Source organism: Ahaetulla prasina, chromosome 1, assembly GCF_028640845.1.
Source record: "Ahaetulla prasina isolate Xishuangbanna chromosome 1, ASM2864084v1, whole genome shotgun sequence".
Lineage (NCBI taxonomy): Eukaryota > Metazoa > Chordata > Lepidosauria > Squamata > Colubridae > Ahaetulla > Ahaetulla prasina.
In genome coordinates, this window is record NC_080539.1 from 212,461,375 (window position 1) to 212,487,922 (window position 26,548).

Sequence of the window (26,548 nt, forward strand, 5' to 3'; positions counted from 1 at the left end):
TTGAACGATTTTATCGATAGATAACCGTTAAACTCCTCAGCTCGTCCTGCAGGGGTCATCCCGTCCCTCCTGTTGAAGGAGGAACGGGTCACCAAACAGGGCGGCCGGGCGGTTATCTGCCGATGCAATGAGGGTGGAAACGAGGAACGTTCGCCTCCTCATTGCCACTAGGTAGGTCCTAGTAAAGGACCTCACTAGTGTCCGATCAGCCTCGGAACGGCTGGACCTCCAAACACTCTCTAGGCGTCTTCTCCGGCGTTTCATCTCTCTCAGCTCCCCGGAGAACCAGGGAGCCAATTGAGATCTGCGCCGAGTCAGAGGCCGCAAAGGCGCGACACGGTCCAAAGCCCCAGCCGCGGCCCGTTCCCAAGCCGCAACTAGTTCTTCAGTCGTGCCGTGGGTAGTGTTCCCTACCTGGAAAATACCATGGGAAATATTTTTAGAAACATTAAGCTATTTACTCTTCCAGCAGGGAAGATACTTAAGCAACGTGTCCAACACAAAGTTTGCTGCTACATAAAGCCTAAGTGAGGTTCTGCAGACATAATAGCTGACTCAGAAGAATGAAATTATCTAGTGTGGCTTTCATGATTCTTGACCAATCCTCCTGCTTCATAAGCTCAGGGCTGGTAGGAAAAATAGGAGTTTTACTAAGGTTTCTACACAATGTGTGTACTGTACTTCAGTCAATCTTCTCAGCTTTATCCCTAAGTACAATAATAAATCAAGCTCTGAAGCACTTTGGATCTGACCTTCCAAAAATACTTCAGAATCTGAAGGAGCCAAAATGTGGCCCCCATCTGCAATGCCTTAAAACTACTGTGCCTTTCATGCACGTGGAACTTCTGCACATTCCAAAAGACCTTTTGAAGGTAACTCAAATGAGATAAATGGTAGTTGAGATATCACGATCGAAACCTTCCCTCAATTGTACAGTGTGTGTGTGTGCTATGGACAGAGATACCAGAGTGGTGGGGTTTTGTTCTATCTCACCTGTTCTGAGCTCCCTTGAGGACATGATCACTAAAATTAGGCAAGGCTGCTGCTCACACATTCTGTGCGATCCAAAGGACCCCTGAAGAAGTTGAATTAATTTCTTGTGTTTTTCACAGTTTCTGTTTTGGCGTAAACATTCTAAAATGGATTCTAAAATGAAGGTTGGCTGAGAATTGCCTGAACCTTGTGAAAGATATTTTAAGCCAGATTTCTAAGGCAAAGAGGAAAATGTGTGTGTCAAAGCGGAGACATGCAAAGCGAAACTCTTTTTTTTGGTCTTAAACTCCATTCACATGTTTTTCATGTTCTCTCTTTATCTGTCCTCTCCCCTTCCACAGCAGTGAAATGGGGAGTTGGTAGCCACAGTTATACATAGGTTGTGCACCAATGCCCTCCATTTAAAAGCGTGCATTTTGTTTCTCCATCTACTATATTCAGAGGAAATCTTCGTGGTGGCTTTCTCTTTGACTCTCTTTCTCTCTCTTGGTCTGTATTGTGCAGACTTCATATTTCAAATAATAATTCATCTTTGGTAACTCCATCTTCATGGTTTTTTTTTTTCTTTCAGCGACAACTACCGGTATTAATCTTCCTTTTTTAATTAAGAAACAATAGTTCATTATTTCTGAAAAGTATTTCTCATCGCATTTCTTTTAGAACAGGGAGATTATCAGCCAATTCAGATGCAACTATGACTGGCAGAAGATATGGTGGCTTGGGAGAATCTGGATATTATGATTCTGACTTCAAAGCCACAATGTCGAAATGTTCTATTATTTTCCTCTTCTCAGCTGGGTCTTTATCAGGAGAATTTCATCTTTTTCTATCTTCGGTTCTTATTATAGTCTGTATCAGGAGAATGAGTTATCCCAGATTTTAATTTGTCTATTATGGATTCCTCTTCTCATTATGCATTCTTCCAGATAGCACCCAAAGTAAAAGCAAAAACTGGCACACCATGATTCATCCATTGTCATGATAAAGAGCTGAGATGAAAACGGGCAAAAATAATTCAAGTTTAGAAGGCGTGCTGAAGATACTCTGAAGATTTTGAAATAAAAAGAAATGGCAATACTTGTTAGGCCTTACGGTGAAAGTAGCAGAAGAATCAAAACAAAATGACTTGTTCTGAGGCAAAGGCAAACCTATACAGGAGGTCCTTCACTTGTAACTGATTGCTTAGTGACTGTTTGAAGTTATGATGGAGCCGCCCAAAGCTCACAACTTACAACTAGATTTCAAAGTTGCAATGTTGCCCTCTCTCCCTGGTCCTGTGACTGGACTTCGGGTGCTCAGCAACAGGCCTGCATTGACAGCTCTTTGTAATGCCCCATGGGCACATGACCACAATATATGATGGGTTTGCCAGAAACTAGTGTTTAATTCTGGTTTCTGGCAAAAACTGACCCAAAGAACAATATGTTTGTTAGACAACCATGGTGTTCACCTGACAACTGCAATTTTTACTTAGCAACCATGGTAGTCACTCAATGTCTGCTGAGAAACAAGTCATAAAATTGGGTCTGATCATTTGGTGACCCAGTTTATGACCATGAAGGCTTAGGCCCATAATTGCTAGGCTCCATTAGGGCAATAACTGAAGGACATCCTGTATACTACCTCGATTTCTGATTTAACGATGAATACATTTCACCTTGCTCCATAACTCCTTTGGATAACCCAGATGCTAAGATTATAGGACAAGCAATTACCTGGACCCTTTGAAATTATGAGATTAATCTGAGTATGTTTAAACACACGATGAACTAAAACATGGCTAATCCAATTACCTAGGTTTGTACAACCCACTGAATTTTTATTTTATTTTAATGATTCTGTAATCCCTTGCATTGGAGTGGAGTAGGGGCAACTGAACAGAGCTCAGTTGCCTCAGAAAGGCCTTCCTGAGGCCTACACAGAGTTCACAATTATTCACTGCACCCAAAGAGAGAAATCTCTGCTAACTAGGATCGAACTCACAGCCTCCTGACTGTGAGGCAAGAGCTCCACCTCTAGTCCACAGCACCACTGAATAATTTTTTAAAAAAAATTCCTTTAATATACAGAAATTAAAAAGCCACAAAAATAATTAAAAAAAGAAACAAATGTTATAATATTTATATAAAAACATTCATAGTTTAAACACATTGTGAGAACTTGAATATGTGGAATAATGTTGATCAGTTTTTCTATCACATCAATAAAAAACAACTTCATAAAGCAGAAAGTATCATTTATCCAAGACTTAAAATGCAGGATGCTGCCTTTCCATTATAAAAGAATGATAATTCTTCATGCTAGGCAAATTCATACTTTTTCATATATTAATAAATTCTGAATTGGGGTTATATAATTCAGAATGATATGCATATCTTTAAGCCTACAGTAATTCCTTTTCCCAGATTCATATTAACAACCAAACAAAATGAGATAAAAGTGGGCCAAGCTCATATTATATATCGAGATATCCTCTCCATCATTTTAAACTTACAACATAATAACTTTCACAGGCAATACTTCTTAAACATTCTCTGGGGTGTCAAATAAAGGGGAAAAATAGGTTGAACCAGCCTCAGTTTAAGATAAAAAGCATGCTTAATATTTGTTAAAGTCAAAATGAATATTCTGACTTTTTATTGCAACATTTTTGCAAATAATCAATATTCACCCTAACAATATAGTACTATTACCAGTCTCCCTCTCTCTCTCTCTCTCTCATCTATCTTACTTTCTTTCTTTCTATCTATCTATCCATCCATCCATCCATCCATCCATCCATCCATCCATCCATCACTATCTCTATCTTTATCTCTATCTATGTCCTACATACATATATACATACACATATACATATATACATACATACACATATACATACAGAGAGAGAGAGAGAGAGAGAAAGAAAGACAGACAGACAGACAGACAGACAGATGAGAGTCAGTTTGGGGTAGCTTTTTAAGGTTAGAAACAAGGAGACTATGAATGCTAATCCTCCTTTGGGCACAAGGTCAGCTGGGTGACTTTGGGCCAGTCAGCTCAGATCACTCTCAGAATGGGGGAAACAAAGCCTGCCATGTTTGGAACCAACAAAAGTTCATTTATGAAGCATGAATTACACTGACTGGGCTGATGCAACAATTAGGCTGAAGGTGGGAGCTAACAAGCTAAGCTACAAAACATCCAACCAATTGCTGTGCGGTTGAGGTTTTACTTTGTTTAGTTGGTCTGATGTTTCCTCTCTGCATTGGGTAGACCAGGCTGAAGCCACGCTGGCCCGATGTTTTCTCTTCACACTGGGTAGACCAGGCTGAAGCCATGCTGGCCCAATGTTTTCTCTTCGTATTGTGTAGACCAGTCCGAAGCAACGCAGGCCGGCTCCTCATATTCTCCAGGACAGCTCTGCGGGCCAGATCCGAGCACATTGCGGGATGCATCTGGCCTGTAGGCCTTGTGTTTGTAACACCCCTGCTCTACAGCAGTAGCTGCCACCACAGTCACCCTGTCATTTGAAGCCCCTCTGGCTTCTCTCCATGAGACATCCCAAGCAAGGGGAAGGAGGCATGGACGCTTCTCTAGAGAGTGTTCAGTAGCTGGCCCATCCAAGAAGGAAGGAAGGAGAGGAGTCAGCATTCAGGGGTATTCTTGCAATGGGCAGAAAGGCAGGGATGCTGTAATCCCATGAAGTGGTCCTGCCTCTGGGTAAAATGGAAAGGTGCATTGTCCTGACTTTTCTGGGAATTTTTTTCAGTCAAAGAACAGAGCAAATCTAAAGGAATGTTGTCCATATTGCCGGGAGACTTTCGTCCTAATTTCTGATCCATTTTTTTCTTTTATCTGTAGCCTTTGGAAGGCCACGTTTGGGATCTCTTACGGGAAGCCGACAAGACAGCTGCAGAGTATCAAGATGAAGAGCAGGTGTATGAAGCCATGGCGGAATCCCTGGGAGATGCCTGGGACTCCCTGACGATTGTTCTGGAGAAGCGGAGGATGCTGTTAAAACTGAGTTTGGATTTCTTTGAAAATGCTCTAGAGGTCGGTCTACAAGAAGGGAAAATGCTTTTTTTCTTCAAAGAAAAAAAATCATTGTTGCATTTCAACAATGACTTTCTGCTTGATGATTTTTCATTACTTTAGAACAGAGAGGGGAAAAAAGATAATTGCAGCTGTTTTTCTGTTTCCATACAGTAGTGAAATCCAAATTTTTGTATTACTAGTTCTGTGGGCATGGTTTGGTGAGCGTGACAGGGGAAGGATATTGCAAAATCTCCATTCCCACTCCACTCCAGGGGAAGGATACTGCAAAATCTCCATCCCCCCACCACTCCTGGGGGAAGAATATTGCAAAAACTCCATTCCCACCCCACTCTGGGGTCAGCCAGAGGTGGTATTTGCCAGTTCTACGAACTGCTCAAAATTTCTGCTACCAGTTCTCCAGAACCTGTCAGAACCTGCTGGATTTCACCCCTGTTTCCATAAGAATGATCAAAACCAAAACTAAAGCAAAAAACAAAACAAAAAACAAAAACAAAACCCCATGGGGTTGGGAAATGTTTTACAGAAGCAGATAAAATCATAGGAAGTGACTTTTGAGACAATAATATAATAATAATAATAATAATAATAATAATAATAATAATAATAATAATGTTTTAATTTGTATACCGCCCTTCTCCTGAAGGACTCAGGGCGGTGAACAGGCAAATAAAATACAAACAGAAACATATACCATAATTAAAACAACCCTTAAAAAACTGATTCAAATTTGCCAGAAAATTTAAAATAACATTACACCCCATAAAAATTACAGAAATTTAAAACCCATTAAAATTTAAAATTTAAAATCAGGCCAGTCCAGCCATACGAAATAAATAAGTTTTAAGTTCGCGGTGAAAGGTCCTAAGGTCAGGTAGTTGTCGAAGCCTGAGGGGAAGCTCGTTCCACAGGGTAGGAGCCCCCACAGAGAAGGTCCTCCCCCTGGAGGCCGCCAGTCTACATTGTTTGGCTGACAGCACCCTGAGGAGTCCCTCTCTGTGGGAACGCAGCGGACGCTGGGAGATAGAGGCCGGCAGTAGACGGTCCCATAAGTAGCCCGGTCCTAAGCCATGGAGCGCTTTAAAGGTGGTAACCAATACCTTGAAGCGCACCCGGAAAACAACAGGTAGTCAGTGCAGTCTGCGCAGGATAGGTGTTACGTGGGAGCTCCGAACCGCTCCCTCAATAACCCGCGCAGCCGCATTCTGGACTAGCTGAAGTCTCCGGGTGCTCTTCAAGGGGAGCCCCATGTAGAGAGCATTGTAGTAGTCCAGACGAGAGGTAACGAGAGCATGAGTGACCGTGCATAGGGCATCCCGGTCCAGGAAGGGACGCAACTGGCGGATCAGGCGAACCTGATAAAAAGCTCTCCTGGAGACGGTCGTCAAATGATCTTCAAAGGACAACCGACCATCCAGGAGCACGCCCAAGTTGCGTACCTTCCTGGACCGGGATAAAAAAATATATCCACAGAAATCCAAATTAATACCATTCATGGAAAGTTTAAAAAAGTCAACATGGTGATGTTGATTACTGCCTTAACATCCCAGGAAAAGGGAACTTATCATCTCCTTTAGTAGCTATTTGTCCAGTGGCATTGCTGTTACTCTTCTTAACTGGAGAATAAGTGCCTTTATGAAATGCAGAATCATTGTCCCAGGTCTTATTCTGGAACAAGTAACTGAATAATTACTTTCAGAGTATCCTCTGAAAGCAAAAAACCAGAAACGCTACCTTGGATGGGACAACAAAAGAAAGGAGACAAGCAACAGAGTGCCTAAAACTCTTGCCCTATACTGCTTGCAACCTGTACAGGTAGTCCTCGACTTACGACCTCAGTTGAGCCCAACATTTCTGTCGCTAAGCGAGACATTTGTTCAGTGAACCTTGCTCCACTTCACAACCTTACTTGCCACAATTGTTAAGTGAGTCACCGCAGTCGGTAAGTTAGTCACACGGCTGTTAAGTGCATCGGGCATGCCCATTGACTTCGCTGGTCAGAAAGTCTCAGAAGGTAACCGTATGACACTCTGCAATCGTCATGAATATGAGTCAGTTGCCAAGAGTGTGAATTTGGATCACATGACCATGGGGATGCTGCAATGGTCGTGAGGGTGAAAACCAATCATAAGTCACTTTCTTCAGTGCTGTCGTAACGTCGAACAGTCGCTAAATGTGTTGTATGTCGAGGACTACCTGTAAATTACATCTGTCTCTCTGTTCTTTTTAGCAAAACAACAACAACGGCCTGTTTCCATATATTGGCCCTGAAATTACCATTTTTCTCTTTTAATTACTTTCTGATCTATCAGTTCTTTTACTCAGTGCTGAAGGAGTCCCCCATAACTCATTTGGATGGTAGGGCCCATTAAGCCTGAGGAACTCACCTGTTCTTCAATGAGGCACCACCCTCTTGGTCCAACATTTGAGGAGAAGGGCTACCGGCTTCCTTTCTCAGTTATGAAATATACAAATTTACAAATTTGTAAATTTGTATATTGTACCGTCTGTTTTATTCTTGCTTGTACACCGCCCTGAGTCCTTCGGGAGAAGGGCGGTATAGAAATCAAATAAATAAATAAATAAATAATAATAAATGAAAATTATCAAAGCATAAGTCATACAGGGGCCCCAGGGGGAGATTTATAGCACCTGCTGTTGCGGTTCTGAACTCGGGGAATTTCTCTCAGCAGGATGGAAACACATGCAGAGACAGATAGGCAGATGGTTATACACACTATCAGATTCCCTGAAGTAGCAAAAAATGGAACCAAGGATCCAGCCTTATTGTTCTTGAAATATCTAAGCAAAGGGCAAATGGGAAATAGCACGTGTCAATTTCAAATGGAAAATCCAGGAAGCCTCTTGCTTGAAAGCTTTGCTTTAATTGACAGAATATGATTATGTGTAATCTTTGTTTTATTATGATAAAACACAAGCCTCATCTCCAGGATATTCTTTAATGAAAGTCAGAAGTTAAATCCCAAACGCTGGAGGATAATGGATTTGTTTTCTATCATAAAAAAATAAAACAAAAATAGAACAGAACATTGGAGAAAAAGCAGACTGAGCAAAAGGCATCATTTTTCATGATTTTTTTAAAATTTCATATGAAGTACCAATATCCTGATGAGGGGTTTTCTCTCTTACGCACAGCAATTTTATTTAGGGGAGAGAAGGCAAAGCTATTAACTTGCTTGAAATATGCAATGACTACAGAAACCAAATAAAATGAAACAGGGAACTAAATTTAAAATAAAAACAATAAGCTACTAGTGTGCACAAACACTCATTGCAGATGTACTGTTTTGGATCAATGGCTAAACTTCCACTGGGTCAATACGGTAAACCATAACATGTTAAATTAATTTCAAAAATTCAGACTGAAGCAAAAATCGCTAGATCTTTCCTGCCATCTAGTCATCATCCAGTTTTGTAGAACCTGCTTTGATAAAATTGTTCAGCTAATTAAATAACAGCTAAAAATTAAAACTAATCACATCTTAACAACTGCATACAGTGGTTAAATCTTGTGAGCTTATCCTCTACACCAGACCTGTCAAACTGGTACCCCTTGGGCTGGATACATCACGTGCAGGCCACATCCACCCCAGTTCCGCAAAAAATGTCACGATCCGTCACGATCCGGCCTGTGACGCGATAGAGTTTCACACCCATGCTCTACACCTAGATGTATGTGTATTCCCTGTTCACATATAGCTAATAGTATTTTCCTTCAAAAAACAAAGGCATGGTGCTTGAATGGCAGGAAAACTGGCCACTCTAGGCAAGCTTTTATTTTTAAATATAGTTTTGTTTTGTTTTTTGTTTCAGTGAATCTCCCAAAGTTCCATTTTAGAATGAAAAAGGCTAAGAATTATACCTTTTCAGTAGCGACCATTATTTCATGAGCATTTTCCCTTAGAAGATATACTTGCAATGAGGACGAAGACAAATTATTCTTTTCTAGGGCTCTTTTGAGGCGGCTGAGAGTACTTTTGTTTTGTTTTATTGGTATGCATATTTTGCTACAGGGTATGATGGTTTGGTAGATTTTAGACTCAATTGATTTCAAAGCATTTTGCTTTAGGGGAGAATGTGAGGATTGGGGAATGGGGGGGATTCTGTTTGGTACAATCATCTGTTTCCTCAAGGCTGTATTCAGTTAGTGGCAGCTATGTGCAGGAGAGGAAATACAGAGTGACACATCTGTGGGAATTTTTTAAAAGCTGGAACAATTATGTTGCCTGCCAGAGAACCGTTTTAGCTGATGTTCTTTGCTCTACCAAGTCAACACAATGCTCGGCATTTCAGATTTGTCACTGTTTGCAACCTGTTAAGCTAGCAAAAATCAGAGGATAAGGGCAACAATCAAGCAGATAACAGCTCCTTGTTTCCCTTTCTTTGAAGAGGTCCCTATTTCATACAAGCAGTGGAAACAGCAATTATTTTCAGTGCTGCTGGCTGGGAACTGATGAAATTGAAATCTACCTCATCTAAAAGGTACAAGGTCGCGGAAGACAGCTTTAGAAGAACAGAACAAATATATTAATAATGTGCAAAGCAGTCAAAAAGCTTATTAGATTCTTTTCAATGATACATGATGCAGTTCTTTGAAGAGTGTATTTTCTGTATCTCTACAGTTTGCTGCCAAAATTGACCAAGTTGAAGATTTTCTGCAGTATTCTCAAGAGTTTGAAAACCCCGAATCTCTGAAAGAACTCTTGCATCAGCACAAACAGCATACAAAAGGTATTGAAGAGGGTGGGAGCATCTTATTTTACAAGGAGGATTTCGAGTAAGGTCTTTCTGAATAAAAAAGTTGATTACAACTTCTTCTGAAGTTAATATTCCTGGTCACGATTGAAATATCACACGTTTTTAAAAAATAACACAGACATCACAATGCGTGCCTTTTCCTAACACTATAGATTTTCTCTGGAGAGAGCTAGATTTAAATTCTGTGCACGGTCTCTGTCTTTCAGCTTAGCCTGCATCAAGGACTGTTGTGAGAATAACATAAAGGAGAACCACTTACGCTGTCATAAATGTCACTGATTTTAACAGTTCTATTTCAACTATTGACTAAGGGTAACTCCTACTTCAGCTAATCACAGCAGAAACATATCCTGACAACATTTTATTTTTTCACTTGTGTCTCCAAGGCCAAAAGTGAGATGGCTTAAATCACCTCTATTTTAACTTTTTCAATTAACTCCAACCAGGGACAATATCTCCATATAGGAAATCTGTTGGATTTGTCACCATTGGTTTTAGAAGGAAGCCAGATGATTGGCCATGACCAGGATCAAAAGACGCAGGGTAGGGATCAGGAATGGGTCAGCACATTTCATGTGTGTGTGTGTGTGTGTGTGTGTGTGTGTGTGTGTGTGTGTGTGTGTGTATGTATGTCTTTGGTTATTCAGGTTTTATCCCGCATAAAATTGGAAGTGTCTTGGTGACGTTTCGACGAAGTCTCAGTCATCATCTTCAGGCTGGTGTTTACAGCTTCATGCTTCTAGGAGCAATGTGTGAGCGCAGCTATTTCTTCCTTTTAACTGCTAGTGGGGTTTTTTGAACTGATTGGTTTGGAGCTTGGCTGTGTTCTGATTGGGTGGAGGTGTGTTCTGATTGGTTGGGGGTTTGGCTGTGCTCTGATTGGATGGTGGGGTTGGCTGTGCTCTGATTGGATGGGGGTGTGTTCTGTTTGGGTGGTGGGGCTTGGTTGTGCTCAGGTTAGTCTGAATTGCAGGGGGATTTGAGTTGGTGAGCTGCATTGCTGTTGTTTGGCTTTGCGTTCGTAGTCGTGCTACATCTTCATGGTTGGTGTCAGTCTGCTGCATGTATGGATTGGAGAGGTTTGAAATGGCTAATAATGCAGCTGTGGTCTGGCTTCTGGTCTGAGGTCATGCTTCGAGGTCGCCAAGACACTTCCAATTTTACGCGGGAGAAAACCCGAATAACCAAAGACCTACATACAAACACCCGTGAAAACCTCAGAAAACAAATATATATATCTATATATATCTATATCTATATCTATATCTATATCTATATCTATATCTATATCTATATCTATATCTATCTATCTATCTATCTATCTATCTATCTATCTATCTATCTATCTATCTATCTATCTATCTATCTATTTATTTATTTGCCAGCTCAAGGATGCATAGAGAACACTTCTACTGTGCAGCAGGGAAAATTCCTAAGACTGGACATGATTCAATTTACATATTGCTCTGCCCAGTCCTCATAGCCCCCTATTGATTGCTGTAAGGCTGAACCGGAGACACCCTCTTGGTGCATCCAGTGATTCAATTGGATTTGGCACTACTGTGCCATTTGGTGCAGGAACGGCTATCAGATTTGCTGAAACACTGGTGGATTTGAATCAATGCACCTGGTGCATCCAAAACTCTGGAAAAGATTTTAGCAGTCCATTAACTGTCTCTTTCTCTGAAGCAATGGTAACAGAAGACCTCATTTTATTTTATACACACTTTCTTCATGAAGCTTCAGGCAGAATGAGCTTTAAATTGAAAACCACATGAAATGAAGCCCAAGCATGCCTAAACATTTTGAACAAATGGCTTTCCTCTTGGCAAGTTCGATGCAGCCCTCAAATCTTGGACTTACCGTACTTTGTTCAGATAGCCAATCATAACTGTTTTTTTTTTTAAAAAAAAGTTGATTGTTTCCATTTTAAATTTTGTATGTAATGGTTTTCTTCCTTAGCACATTGACTTCAGCAACTAAGCAATGGGCTTACTCTGTAGAGACCCTCCTATGCAATACATCTGTTCTCTGCGTTTGGAATCTGTTTCTTTATTAGGTGAGAAGGACTAGATGGTTAACCCTTCTCTGAGGGAAGAGGCTGGAATTGACAGTGTTCAGATTTTCTGCTACACTATGATTTTATGATCAACACATCATTGTTTGAGTGATTACAGGGTTCTTAGAGGTGAAGCACTATCAAGTCTTACTGTTAGCCTACCTAATGAAATAGAGTGGTACCTTGGTCCTCAACTGTTTTGAAACTCATCAAATTTCGTACTCAATGCATTTTGAACATTTTGTTCTGGTTCTCATGGTTTGCACAAGTTAGAACTTATTGTCGTCAGCTGCCTTGTAGGACTTACCACATTATTCCTTATGGGGAAAAAATTGTTTGGTATTCATCATTATTGAGAATCATCGTGCATCCTGGAACCAATTAATGGTGAGTACCGAGGTACCACTATATGCCTCTTTCTCTGTCCTGCAAAAGGCATGTCTTTGTGGCATGTTTAATACAGCAGATTTGACTCTCCGTGCATAAGTATTGGCAAACCTATTTAATGTACAGAGTACATGTTGGCAATAGCAGCCCTAATATAGAGAAGACAGGTGACATTCCCAAAAAATCTGATTACCCTTGCATTTCAAACATAATGGTCCACAGGTGAGTTATTTTTTTCTACAGTAATTTAGAAGTAGTATCTGAATGAGGTTTGGAAGCATTGAATTAAAAAAAGTGTGTATATATACTGTATTATAGGCACATTTTCCTTTCTTAACTCTCCATGCTCCTAAACCTGATTCAGAGTTTACTTTACAGTTAGGTAAAGGATCAAACTTTGAACCTTTGATCAAAGAGGAATTTGAGGAAGACATCTTAAATCTGGGATGCTTCTGTCTTCCTTCAGCAATCCCTATGGCACCCTACTGCTAAGATTCCCCAGTACTCAGGAGGAGAAATGTCAATACAGTAGTTCATTCTGCAAGGCCTATTGTGCTAAACTCAAGGCAGCCGACAGTTAAAATTCCCATCCAAATTTACTTCTTTAAAATATGTTCAGCAGAATAGCACAGCATCAAAAGATCACAACAGTTTTCCAATCCTTCATCACTTTCTAAAGAAGTACGAAGCAGTTCTGGCTGTCCCTGTCTAGGTGTAATATACTACAGAACAAATCTGCGTTCAGCCATTGAAATTCACCGGGTAACTTCAGACCAATCAGTCCAAACAATGTCAGATACAGATACAGATTAATAGAGTTGCAAGGGACCTTGTAGGTCATCTAGTCCAACCCCTCACCCAAGCAGGAGACCCTACACCATTTCTGACAAATGGCAGTCCAATCTCTTCTTGAAAGCTTCCAGTGATGAAGCTCCCACAACTTCTGAAGGCAAGCTGTTCCATTGGGTGATTGTTCTCACTGTCAGAAAATTTCTCCTTACTTCTAAGTTGAATCTCTCTTTTATCAGCTTCCTTGTCTGGCCTTCGAGTGCTTTGGAAAACAGCTTGACCCCCTCCTCTCTGTGGCAGCCCCTCAAATACGGGAACACTGCTATCATGTCTCCCCTGGTCCTTCTCTTCACTAGACTAGCCATGCCGAGTACTTGCAACAGTTCATCATATGTTTTAGCCTCCAGTCCCCTAATCATCTTGGTTGCTCTTCTCTGCCCTTTTGTCATTAGATTGCTTTGGAGATAAAATGAAGAGAGATCTCTTAAACTGCCCTGAATTTCTCACAAAATGGTGGCATTACATAATAATATAATGGTTGCATTTGGAAACAAATCCTATCCACATGTTAATGTATTTTTCATCCAAGAGGAGAGCCCAGTTTAATGGGACATCCTCTGGGCATACATTTTACAGAGAAAGGCAGCTGTCATCATTATGAAGACCAAACAGAAATGTTAAGAAACAGAAATGAGCAAGGAACTGTTGGCTAGGATGAAAATGTTAGTCAAGTAATTTTGGGGTAGAATGGCTTATAGGACCTAAACTTGTGTTTCTCACTAGAAATCAGGAAATGTGGGCCCATTCCACTCAGAATTGCAGGAAGAAGAACAGTTAAGGAGCTTATTATTTTCTAGATCTGCTTAAAAGGATTTAGAGTCCTGTTCAAGGAATTGTGGGATCCAGTTCTTGGATTTGCCGCTCGAAGGAATGATGTCTGTGATATTCCAAAGTGTTCTTCTCCATCTTACTAATGTTATTGTGATGTTGATAAGCACGATCAGTTTCTGGCACAGAGCAATTCTGCAATGTACAGTTTTGCCTTCTGAGTGTTGTTGCCCATCTGTGCTGGGAAGCTGGATGAGATGGCTGCTAGGGAGCTGCAGGCAATCCACTGGAATCTTGGAGAGAGAAATATGCAGCAGTCACAAATCCATTTATGTTGCATCAAGGCATTTATGCCAGATATAATGATTTTTATTATGGCCTGCATGTTGTGAGAAAGGATCTGTTTTGTACAAGCTCTTGGCTCTTACTATTATTGAAATAGCAGAGAGAAATGAAATGAACAAATATTCAAAGGTCTAGTTTTGTTGTACAAATGTAACCAGAAATCAAGTTAATATAATACAGAGACAGCTTACAAAACACATTTGACCATTTTTTTATTTTTTATTTTTGCTTTCAGTAAGAACATCTACAGCTAAAGTGTAATCTTGAGCACAGTTGATATTCAAAGCCCAGGGAGTTCAGAAATGTTTTATTTACTATGTAGCCCATTGGAATCAAGTGACACTGAGCATCACACTAGTCCATTGTTCTGTTTGAATGAAGCCTGATGAACTAGGTTTGCTTGAGATGTCAAGCTATAAACCAGAGTTTGAAACAAATGGCTGAATTCACACCGTATGGTAGACACAGTTCAAACAAGGATGGCTATGCCATGATTTTGAACCTTCAGAACCTGAAAATAACCTTTACATAAACCATCCTAAAAGCTTCCTTTGTTGGTTATCTCTAAATGACCTGTGTACAGATTTATTTTATTTATTTTTATTTATTTATTAAATTTTTATACCGCCCTTCTCCCGAAGGACTCAGGGCGGTGTACAGCCAGAGTAAAATACAAAATATATACAATTAAAACGGATTTAAAATATAAAATTACTAAATGGCTCAGAAATTAAAATGAATTTAAAATTTAAAATACTACTAAAACCCAATTTAAAATCAATCCATTCATGCCAGTCCCGCTTGGATGAATAAATATGTTTTTAGCTCACGACGGAAGGTCTGAAGATCAGGCACTTGACGTAGACCAGGGGGGAGTTCATTCCAGAGCGTCGATGCTCCCACAGAGAAGGCCCTACTCCTGGGGGCCACCAGCCGACATTGTTTGGCGGACGGCACCCTGAGGAGACCCTCTCTATGAGAGCGTACGGGTCGGTGGGAGGCATAGAGTAGCAGCAGGCGGTCTCGTAAGTACCCGGGTCCTAAGCCATGGAGCGCTTTAAATGTGGTAACCAGAATCTTGAAGCGCACCCGAAAGACCACAGGAAGCCAGTGCAGACTGCGGAGCAGTGGTGTTACGTGGGAGCCATTACTACTCGCGCAGCTGCATTCTGGACTAACTGCAGCCACCGGGTGCACCTCCTTGACTTATGACCCCAGTTGAGCCCAAACTTTATGTTGATAAGTGAGACATTTGTTAAGTCAGTCTTGTCCCGTTTTACGACATTCCTTGCCCAAGGTCAGTTGTTAAGTGAGTCACTGCAGTTGATAAGTTAGTGTACCCAGTTGCTAAGTGAATCTGGCTTCCCCATTGACTTTGCTTGTCAGAAGGTCGCAAAAGGGGCCTCTGTGGCTCAGACTGGTAAGACAGTCTGTTATTAACAGCAGCTGCTTGCAATTACTGCAGGTTTTAGTCCCACCAGGCCCAAGGTTGACTCAGCCTTCCATCCTTTATAAGGTAGGTAAAATGAGGACCCAGATTGTTGGCGGCAATAAGTTGACTTTGTATATAAATATACAAATAGAATGAAGACTATTACTAACATAGTGTAAGCTGCCCTGAGTCTTTGGAGAAGGGTGGGATATAAATGCAAAAAAAAGGGGGGATCACATGACCTTGGGACCCAGCAACGGTCACAAATATGAACCAGTTGTCCAGCATCCGAATTTTAACTATGGGGATGCTGCAAAGGTCGCAACTGTGAAAAATGGCCATAAGTCACTTTTTTCAGTTCCGTTGTAACTTTGAACAGTCACTAAATGAACTGTTGTAACTCGAGAACTATCTGTATAAGATTGCTGTGAAATACACTGGGAGCATTGAATATATTTGGGCTTTGTTGATAGAAGACTCAAGTAGCATGAGGCGACCCAGATTCAACCCCCCCCCCCGCCATTTTGTTGCTCCCTGGATAAGTTCAGCAGTATTTCTTCTTAAATATCCATTAAGTTAAGACAAGGATGAAATAGGAGGTGGGGGGACATATAAATTACAGATTGTTTAACGACTGATTGTTTCAAAGTTACGTCAGGTTTGGAAAGGATGCTTTAAAGCAAGAACCACCTCAGGCCATTGTAAAATGTCACACGATTTGCCCTCTCTCCCTCCCCGCGATCACCTGATCCCAATATGGGAGCTTGGCTACCTAGTCACACTTATGACCGGTAGCCCCCGCAATCATATGATCACCATGTGCAATCTTCTCTGCTGGATTCCTTCTCTGGCAGGAAAGATTGCAAGCTGCTTCCACCTGCCAAATGACTCCCTTCCCATCCCTCCTCCAGTGGGGTGCAGAAATGGGACTCACATCCTAAAGATCCAAAATCATTCCTGCAGTCTCCTCAGAGCAATTCCGTTCTGTGCACTGAGGGAAGCTGAACTCCTCCGGTGAGGTGCTCAAATCCCAAAGATTATTACATTAAGAATAGATTTCAATTGCTGTTGATTGCCTGATACAAAACAGCTTTCTTAAAATTCTACCATTTTGGTGGGTGGTGGTGGAGGTGGATTGAAACTAAATAAGGTTCTGACTTAGGTGGCTTGTAATTTTGATCAAAAGTTACAACAATGAGTGGAAGCCTGGAAACTTTAATATGAGTTTGGTCTCAATTCAATCTTCATTTTGGTGTAAAGAGCTCATTGTAGAGCAATTTAAGCTTGGGAGATTTGCTAGTGATTGATTGTCATTGTAAAAACTGAAGCTCATCCCTAAAAATGATATAAGGACATTGTTTGCCTTAAGAAAAATAGTCTTGTAGCGTATGGTTTGGGGTTTTTTTAACCCAAAGGGTCAAAAATGAGTAGCTCGTACAATTTATTCATCATTTTTGTCTTTTCAAAGAGATAAGAAATCAAAAAGCAGGTAGTCATATATGTAATTAAAATTGTCTTTTTATATTTTACCCGGTCTGGCCGTCAGTTCCAATTTTATCAATAGTAAAATGAAAAGAACACCTTGGTTTTTTAATGAAGCCCATGTATTAGTAACACTCTCTTGAAGTAACCTTTTTTGCTCTGCTTAATTTATTTATGAGTGCTTGGTTGATAGTAATTTCATTCTTAACCCCATCCTGCAAGCTTCAAATTAGATGTGCAAATTAAGCCTGCCTACTTTGGTTGCACTGAATTCATCGGTCCCATCCTCCTAGCAACTTTTGTAAAAGGCAGCAAAGATGATGGGTAACAATTTCGTTTTGCAACAACCTGATTCATCAGCTTTCCCTCCCTTCATCTGTCTACCAATTTGCTCTTAGCAGTTCTCATTCTTTTTCCAGTTTTTCCTAAATATAATTGGTTTATACTCTGTCTTCTAAAATTAAGAGCTGAGATTGTGGCTAAAATGCAGTTGGATAGTTTGAGACTGAATGTATTGTGTGAACTCAGGCAATTGGAGACGGTTTTAAAGATAAGGATTAGAACAGTTTCCGTACTGAAAGATCTGAGCTTCAACAGCTAGATGACCTATACATAAAAGCAAAGTTTGAATTTTCTATAATTCCACAAAAGCCACTCCAAGTCAGCATTTCTCCAACTATTTTGGGATTGTCTTCATTATAACAAATTAATCTTAATGCAATGTATCCTATGTATGCATGAACTATCTTTTTTTTGAAAAAAAAATGTATTTATATTATTTCTTTGCAAAGAAAATTTTGCAAATTTTTGTAAACATTTTTTAAAACAATAAACAGATTCCATTAAAGATTTTAAAAGATTAAGAATAAATAAATATTAAAACTCCATCTCTTATTCCTATTTTTCAAACTTGGAAGAAACTAGAAACAAGCAAAAAGGGTAAAAACAATGTTTCCATTCTCCCTTTCCAATGATATCAAGCCAAGATCAGAATTTGTCCCCTTGAAACATTTAAGAAAAGAAGAATTTAAAGAAGTGCTCCTTTCCCCCTCCAATGTTTAGAGATACTAAGTATTTCAGAATAACAGAATAACATAGTTGGAAGGGACATTAGAGGTCTTCTAGTCCAACCCCCTGCAAGCAGGAGACCTCATACCATTCCAGACAAGTAGTGGTCCAGTCTCTTCTTAAAAGTCTCCAGGGATGGAGCCCCCACAAGTTCTGTTGGCAACTGTTCCACTGGTTTATTGTTCCCACTGTTAGGGAATTTCTCCTTAATTCTAGGTTGTTTCCCTCCTTGATTGGTTTCCATCATTTCAAAAGGCTAGGAGGCTGAGTTGTGACTTCCAGCTCCTGAGATGTGGAGCACTGCTGGTTTAGTGAGACAGGTGAACCAGCCTTTCCATATCTCTGCTTTATTTGGGAATTAGTAGCTGACCGAGAGCTAGTTTGGTTAAAGGCAGGAGGCTAGAGACCAGGAGACGACCAGGCAAGGGTGAGCCACTTCTGAAATCTTGTCAAGAAAACTGCAGGGACTCTTTGTAGTAACCAGTAGTTAAGACTGGCTGGAAGACACATCCATGCATGCATGCAAGCACACACACACACACACACACACTTATTAATTATTACAGCCTAAGAGGAGAATAAGGGGATGCAGTGGCTCAGGGGCTAGGGCGTTGAGTTTGTCGATCGAAAGGTCGGCAGCTCAGTGGTTCGAATCCCTAGTGCTGCTGTGTAACGGGGTGAGCTCCTGTAACTTGTCCCAGCTTCTGCCAACCTAGCAGTTTCAAAAGCACGTAAAAATGCAAGTAGAAAAAAATAGGGACCACCTTTGGTGGGAAGGTAACAGCGTTCCGTGCGCCTTTGGCGTTGAGGCATGCCGGCCACATGACCACGGAGACGTCTTCGGACAGCGCTGGCTCTTCGGCTTTGAAACGGAGATGAGCACCGCCCCCTAGGGTCGTCCACAACTAGCACGTATGTGTGAGGGGAACCTTTACCTTTACCTAAGAGGAGAATAGGGTAAAAACATGAGCCTTTTCCTCTCCATAAAGTACAGGTTGCTGGGTGAGGCCTTTACACCTGGATTCCTTCATGAAATTGAATTCACTAAGCATGCAGAGTTCTAAGTATTGCAAAGGTCATTTAGTAAGGGGAAAACTGAAATAAGTCACGTGCTTGCACTGATGATTTTCCCTAGTTTGGGTAATGAAACGTTTGCAGGAAAACAAGCTGAGAGACCACCAAGGTTCCCTCATTTCAACCCTGAGCTACAAATATTCTCCTTTATTGGTAAATAATATTGGTGCTTGTTTATTTTTCGGATCCTGAGATCTGTTCCCAAGACAGGATATAGCCCTGCCTTGTTACATTTAGTTTTCTTTGGCATGTATTGCAATGTATTTGCTGAAATAATAATAATAATAACAACAGAGTTGGAAGGGACCTTGGAGGCCTTCTAGTCCAACCCACTGCCCAGGCAGGAAACCCTACACCATTTCAGACAGATGGTTATCCAAAATTTTCTTCAAAATTTCCAGTGTTGGAGCATTCACAAATGCAGCTGGAGACCCAGAGTTATGCGATATAAGTGACTAAATACTGCTGCTACCTTTACATTTTGCAAAAGGCACCTTGCGTGACATAACATCATTGTTAAATAATGTATGCAACATTCTTTGAAATTTAATTTAAATTATATTTCAGATCCAAGGCAGCTGTCCTGAGAAATTACAGGCGTCTTTTAGAAGAAATTGGCCTGTGATTTTTCTCATGATGTTTACATGATGAAATATTTTAATCTTTTGGAAAGTACCTTGTGTTTCCTATCTCCATGCCATGGAGATATTTCATAGCTGCTGTTAAAATCACTATGTCAATATCCCAAGGAATGTCACTTGTCAAGAGTGTTTGTGTGGTAACAAACATGTGAAGTACTTGATCCAATTGTGTTGCCAAAGGGAGATGAAATATTGGCATTCAGAGTTTGAACTCTGCCCTTACATCAGCTTTTATAAGAATGTAATTTCAGCAATGGTGCTTAGAACTGCCTGCTGTACTGTGGTTTGGTTTTGTTTTTAAAAAGATCAAGAATCACAGAGATAATGTGCAAATGCATGTTTAAGTACAATTGGTGTAATATGCAGATGAAATGTTTGTTTGTTTTTTATTTTGGGCTTTAGGAACTGTCAGTCTGTCAATCTTGAGCATTATATGCCAATATCTGAACTGCTTCTGTTAAAATTAATCTGAATGATAGCAGTGCCCTCTGCTGGATATAATATGTAAGTCTGTTTACATTCCATTACTCCAAAGAGTTTCTTCTCTTGGAATTTCATTCTGTAAGTATGCCTGCTAAGAGCCCAAGGGAATTAAACGTGGCACAGCAAAATCATGTTCACTTAAGCTGGACACTGAAGTACAGAGTTTCTACTGTTTTTCTCTTATGATGAAACAAACTTACATCTATATCTATCTATCTATCTATCTATCTATCTATCTATCTATCTATCCATCCATCCATCCATCCATCCATCTATCATCTATCTATCTATCTATCTATCTATCTATCTATCTATCTATCTATCTATCTATCTATCTATCTATCTATCTATCTATCTATCTATCATATCTCTCTCTCTTTCTGTCTCTCTCTCTCTCTCATCTATCTATCTATTCTCCAGTGTAAATGATGATGTATCCACCCGAAAATTAATACTTTATTTTTAATACTGTCTTTGCAGAGCTTCTGGAAAAATCACTGAGACTCTTAAACAAAAGCCATGACCTAACCGAATTCATACAGGAATTCAAATCTGATGGGCCGAATATAAATCCAGAATTCATTCAGGGAGCCCACAATAGTTGTTTGAAAATTGACATTCTCCTCGAAGTCCTGCAAGACAGGAGGAGACAGCTGGACAAATACTTGAAGCTGCAGGGTGAAGGATTGGAACAAGTTTTGCAGATCTGTCAATGGCATTGCCAGGAGAACCAGGTACAGTCTGGAAAGTTGCTTTGTGTTTTATTATTCTTGAATTAACTGTTTCCCCACATTTTTATCTGCTAGATTTGTTGGACTACAATTCTCAATATTCCTGACTAACAAATCATTTGCACAATTGGCTTGGAAGGGAAAGGGGAAATTTATTTCATTACAGCAGACTATAAGGAACACGGACAAAGTAGGCACAAAAATTTAATTAGTGAGTCCATATTAATAATACAAACCATACAGTCCTTATTTAATCCTTATTTAATGCAACTGAGAATTGAAATTATAACAAAATAATAAGAACAAGAATTCCAGTATAAGGATTATTTTCATTTTTCAAGTTGATATAGAATGAGCCTATAGTATGGCTGACATAGACTATATCCAATCCACAGTCTTTTTTCCCCCCAGTTTTCATTATTAGCTTAAATATATTCAAAAAACATGTAGGCAAATTAATGGAGGCTATTGTTGATAGTGCTTGTGATTGCACTGCACACCGAGTCATCAATTAGCCAACCAGATTTTAACATATATGTAGTCCTCACTTAAGGACTGCAGTTGGAACTGTAAAGTGCACCATGTAATTGTAAAGTCCTATGTCATGTCCTATGACAGTGCTTTGTCAGTTTTAACTGTGGTCATTAAGTAAATCACTGTGAATGGTTATGTGCAGTGTCATGTGACTGCGACTAGCAACTTCCCACTGGCTTCCCTATGACTTTGCTTGTTGGATGCCAACTATGAACGTTTCAAATGATTGCAGGACCTTATGAATGTTGTAAATGCATGCCAGTTGCCACGCACCCAAATCGTGGTCCCCTCGTGACCATGGGGATGCTTTGAGGACTTTGAGGACCGGTTGTGAGTCTCCGGCCAGCATCGTCCATAGATGAATGAATGGTCAGTCAGCAAGGATTACCTAAGATGTATTGTGGAACTTCAGACTTTGTGGTCATTGTATGGACTGATACGCCAACTTCAAAAATGCAGACAATTAATATGAGGGACAAGTATTACCTCCAGATTGGAAAGCCAACCTGCCTCTGTGTTTCAGTTGTTGCAAACTAGGAACTGGGCTAAGGCTTTCATTCCCATTTGTAAGGTTTGTGTTTTTTGTGTTGGCTTCTTTGGGAAACAGGATGCTGGATTAGATGAAGCAGCAGGACTTTTCTGAATCATTCTGCAACAGAGAGATGAGCAACTAACATCTCCTTTTTTTCCTTGGGATGAAACAGCTTTTTAAATTCTATATGGCTTGAACAAGATAAACATGTTAAGGTGTTAAACTTTCTATGACACTTTCTTTTACTCGGTGGAAAAGCATGACCAGCCTCCCGAGAGACAGAGAGAGAGCAGTTCATAGTAGAGAAAGGGAAGTTAATTTAAACTGAAAAGCCATATAATATTATGCAGAAATCATCTTAACATAAGAGATACAGAAAGTGTTTTATGTCCTTTGAAACAGACTGGGCATATAAATTAAATATGCAAATGACAGCATTCATTTATTGTGGATGCCTCACAAGAGTTTCCCAAAAAGCTCCCTGAAGAGTGCCATATTACCTGTTTTGTAATGCGCTATGGCTATATTATAAATTACAAATTGCTTTTTGAATTTTGATATAAAAATCCCCCAAGTAAAGTCTTATGAATATGCTTAGGCTTTGCTAGCAAACTTTGAAGCATTCATCAGATGCTCATAATTGCCTGTGGGAGGAATAGATTTACCAGTTTCACGATTAGATTGATCTGTATCCAAAATGACAAATCCTATGTTCCTTCAGAAGCCTCATCTTCAGTGCCTTTGGCTGTAAACTGATAGCTGAGAACAAAACCCTCATTTTGAATTAATATAAAGGAGGTAAATTACAAACCAGGATGTTGCAGCCATCTCTGTTAAGTCATGACAGCATCACAAATTACCGTCCTTAAGACTCCATGAGACACAAACTTGATTGCTTTGTCTCCTAAGAAAAGTCATCCTAGGACTGTACTGCTTTCATTTCCCAAAGACTGACTCCCATTTTAAAAAAGCGACATATTTGCAAAATGAATTTGTCGAAATGGCCTGGGGAAAGTAGATAATGGTGAAAAGTCTTGCTTTTTAATACTTTTGTTTTTGTAGTATCTAACACAAGGTTGTTTTGGAGTGAGATTTTTGCCTCCTTCCCAATTATTTTTTTGCCCATCTCAAAAGAAGAGAGTGCGATCGATGAAGTGGGTAAATCCATCTTATTGTGTGAATCCATCTTTGTAATTTGGATAGACTTGTACTTGTTCTTTGTAAATGATTTTTGAACAGTCCTCTTCTAACTGCTTTTTCAATGTTTCTTGACTTAATTGGCTCCTAATCCTTGTTTATGACAAGCTATTTGGCAGGATGCCATGCACAGGTGGGATAATAATATTGTCCAGGGATTCCAGTCAGAGAGAAGTTTATAGGTGTGTTAAGTGGAATAAGGTTCCAACCAGTGGTGGGATTCAAATAATTTAACAACCGGTTCTCTACCCTAATGATTTCTTCCAACAACCAGTTCACCAAACTGTTCAGAAAGTTAACAACCAGTTCTCCTGAAGTGGTGCGAATTGGCTGAATCCCATCACTGGTTCCAACCCTCCTAAGAACTTGGCACTTAGAAATAACTATGTACCGTAACAAAAACATTGGGACTAGGAACTGCAGGTAACCCGAATAGGTACATAGATTTAGCTCTGGCACATGCAGGTGTCTTCCTGCGTAGGTAAAGGTAAAGGTTCCCTTCGCACATACGTGCTAGTCGTTGCTGACTCTAGGGGGGCGGTGCTCATCTCTGTTTCAAAGCCGAAGAGCCAGTGCTGTCCGAAGACGTCTCCGTGGTCATGTGGCCGGCATGCCTCAACGCCAAAGGCGCACGGAACGCTGTTACCTTCCCACCAAAGGTGGTCCCTATTTTTTTCTACTTGCATTTTTACGTGCTTTCGAAACTGCTAGGTTGGCAGAAGCTGGGACAAGTAACCGGAGCTTACCCCGTTACACGGCAGCACTAGGGATTCGAACCGCTGAGCTGCCGACTTTTCCATTGACAAGCTCAAGGTCCTAGCCCCTGAGCCACCGCGACTCCCTGCATAGGGCTACTCGATTTGTAGTCAAATATTTCTCTCATTTTTAGAATCACATTTTAACAGTGGTAATAATAGCAATCTTGGTTTATTATGTTTCAATAGCTCATGAGGAACAATAGTTGACCAGGAACAATTTTTAGGCATGAAAGTTGAAAAACAATATAACTTACTTAACTTATTGCTGTGCAGTATTCTGAACAGTTTCATAATTGCTGAATGCTTTTCTCAGTCAAATACTTTCAATAATGCCCCTGCATTAATGGAAACCAAAAGGCAGACAGAGTTATTCTACCCATAATTATCTTAAGGAAGCATATCCATTATTAACGTACTTTTCTTAATGTCTTCCAAACACACTCCTATGAAGTGTACAAACCAATCAGTTATTCCAGGATCTCGGGATTGTTTATCTATATCTTGCATTTCTAAATGAAGATGAAGGTAGCAGGTTTGCCCTTGTTCTGATGCAGTAGGAGCTTTCATATAGCGGAGCTCTTCTCTGCTAGTAGAAAAGCATAATTATTGTCAGATATTATGAATAGGAAAAGAGAAATTAGGATTGCATTGCAATTTAGATGGATTTCAGGTTACACTTAATATAGTTATACATTTTAATATTTTCTCATACTATTTCTGCTGCAGCCATTATGTGTGAAAATTGATATGTAGACGGGGAACACTCTACTTGTGTTTTATTAGTTCTAATCCCTGCATTGATCAGAATTCTAACAGAAAATCAGGCTTTAATAGGGAAAGGTTTATATCAACCAAATTTCTAGTAGGCAAAAATTCAGACTTAATAAAACTTAGCCCCTTTCCCCCCAACCACAGCATAAATGTGCCTTGGCAATTTCTTTTTTTTAGTAAAAAAGTTTTATTTTCATTTTCCAACAACCTATTCAATATACAGTCTCTTATTCAACATTAGTCATTAACTTTCATTTGTTACTTATTCGGACCTGCCCAGCTACCACTTCCTTCCTTAACAAACCTTTCCTCCTCCCTTCTCTACTTTCTTCTACTTTCTTCATCCTTCCTCTCCTTCACTTTTCTACATCCTCTCCTCCTTCCCTACTCTTCTCTTCCACCCTTTCTAACCCTCTCTCTTTCCCCTTTCTTCTTCCTCTCCTCTACCTCTCTCTTTCCTACCTACTTTCTTCCTTCACTCTCTCCTCTCCCTTTCCATTCCCTTCTGAAATGGCAGCTGAGCAGCCCCGATTTCATTTCAAATTATTTCTATTTCTTAATTACATATCTTCAATCATTCCTTTACATTGATCCTTCATCTCCCCTCTCCCCTTCCCTCCTCCCCTCCCACCCCCGAGACTTCCCAGAACAAAGTACAGGGTATAAGATTAACAATCATAAATTAAAATACAACATAAGTCATAATCCATAGTCACTTCTCTCTCTAAGACCTTAACTCCCCTTCCAGAAACAAAAAAGTACATTCTTCTTCCAGTCCATTATATATCAGTCCATTCCACTCCTAAAATCTTCAGAATCTTCCAATTAAATTAGTATTTCCAGTTTATCAATAAAATACATAGTTTTTAATATCCAATCTTCATCAATTAACACCAAATATATATCAATCCATTCCACTCCTGAAGTCTTCAGAATCTTATAGTTTTTAATATCCAATCTTCATCAATCAAGACCAAGACGATATTCCATCTTCCAGTATTCATCAGAATTCTTTTATAATATACCTTTCTTCCTTAAACAGTCTCACAAATATAATTCATATTTCCAGCTTAAATTCTTAAATTTTTATCCAATCTCCAAAAATAAACAATATTCTATCTTCTCATATCTTTAATATCACTTACATAAATCAAATAACATTGCTAATATTAATATTTCTTCAATTTACCTTACATCTGTCAAATAACATTATTAAAATTATAACTTATATCCAAAATATATCAATTATGACAATTAAATTCTATTTAACCAAATACCAACATTACATCCATAAATTTTTCTATCTGTCCTCCAAAAGTTAAACAATATTCCATCTTCCCATTCCTTTATACCTCACATATATCAAATAGTAACACCTTATACCCATAATAAGTCAATTGTAAAAATTAAACCCTATATATATTTTTTTTAAAAAATACCATCAAAATCACATCTTAAGCATTCTCCTTCCCCTTGTCTTCTATCTTACACATTTCCCATCATCTGCTCACCAATCAGCTTAACATCTAACAATAAAGAATTTCCAATCTTTAAAATATTGGTGTAAAAATCTCTTGTTTAAAAACTTATTAAGAAAAGATAAGCCTCCAAAAGTTCCTATTAAAAAAAA

At 39.6% G+C, this 26,548-nt stretch overlaps 1 protein-coding gene across 2 annotated transcripts in view; it reads left to right on the forward strand.

The window, feature by feature from the left end:
• The window catches only part of CCDC141 (coiled-coil domain containing 141), a 134,622-nt gene that overhangs the window by 27,712 nt on the left and 80,362 nt on the right, over positions 1-26,548 (forward strand). For both annotated transcript variants that reach the window (XR_009155936.1, XM_058189531.1), the window contains exons 3-5: positions 4,837-5,028; positions 9,672-9,780; positions 20,876-21,129. Coding sequence is in view for 1 of the 2 variants with exons in the window: in XM_058189531.1 (XP_058045514.1) it covers positions 4,837-5,028; positions 9,672-9,780; positions 20,876-21,129 (555 nt within the window). In the remaining variant the exon portion in view is untranslated. The remainder of the gene's footprint in view (positions 1-4,836; positions 5,029-9,671; positions 9,781-20,875; positions 21,130-26,548) is intronic.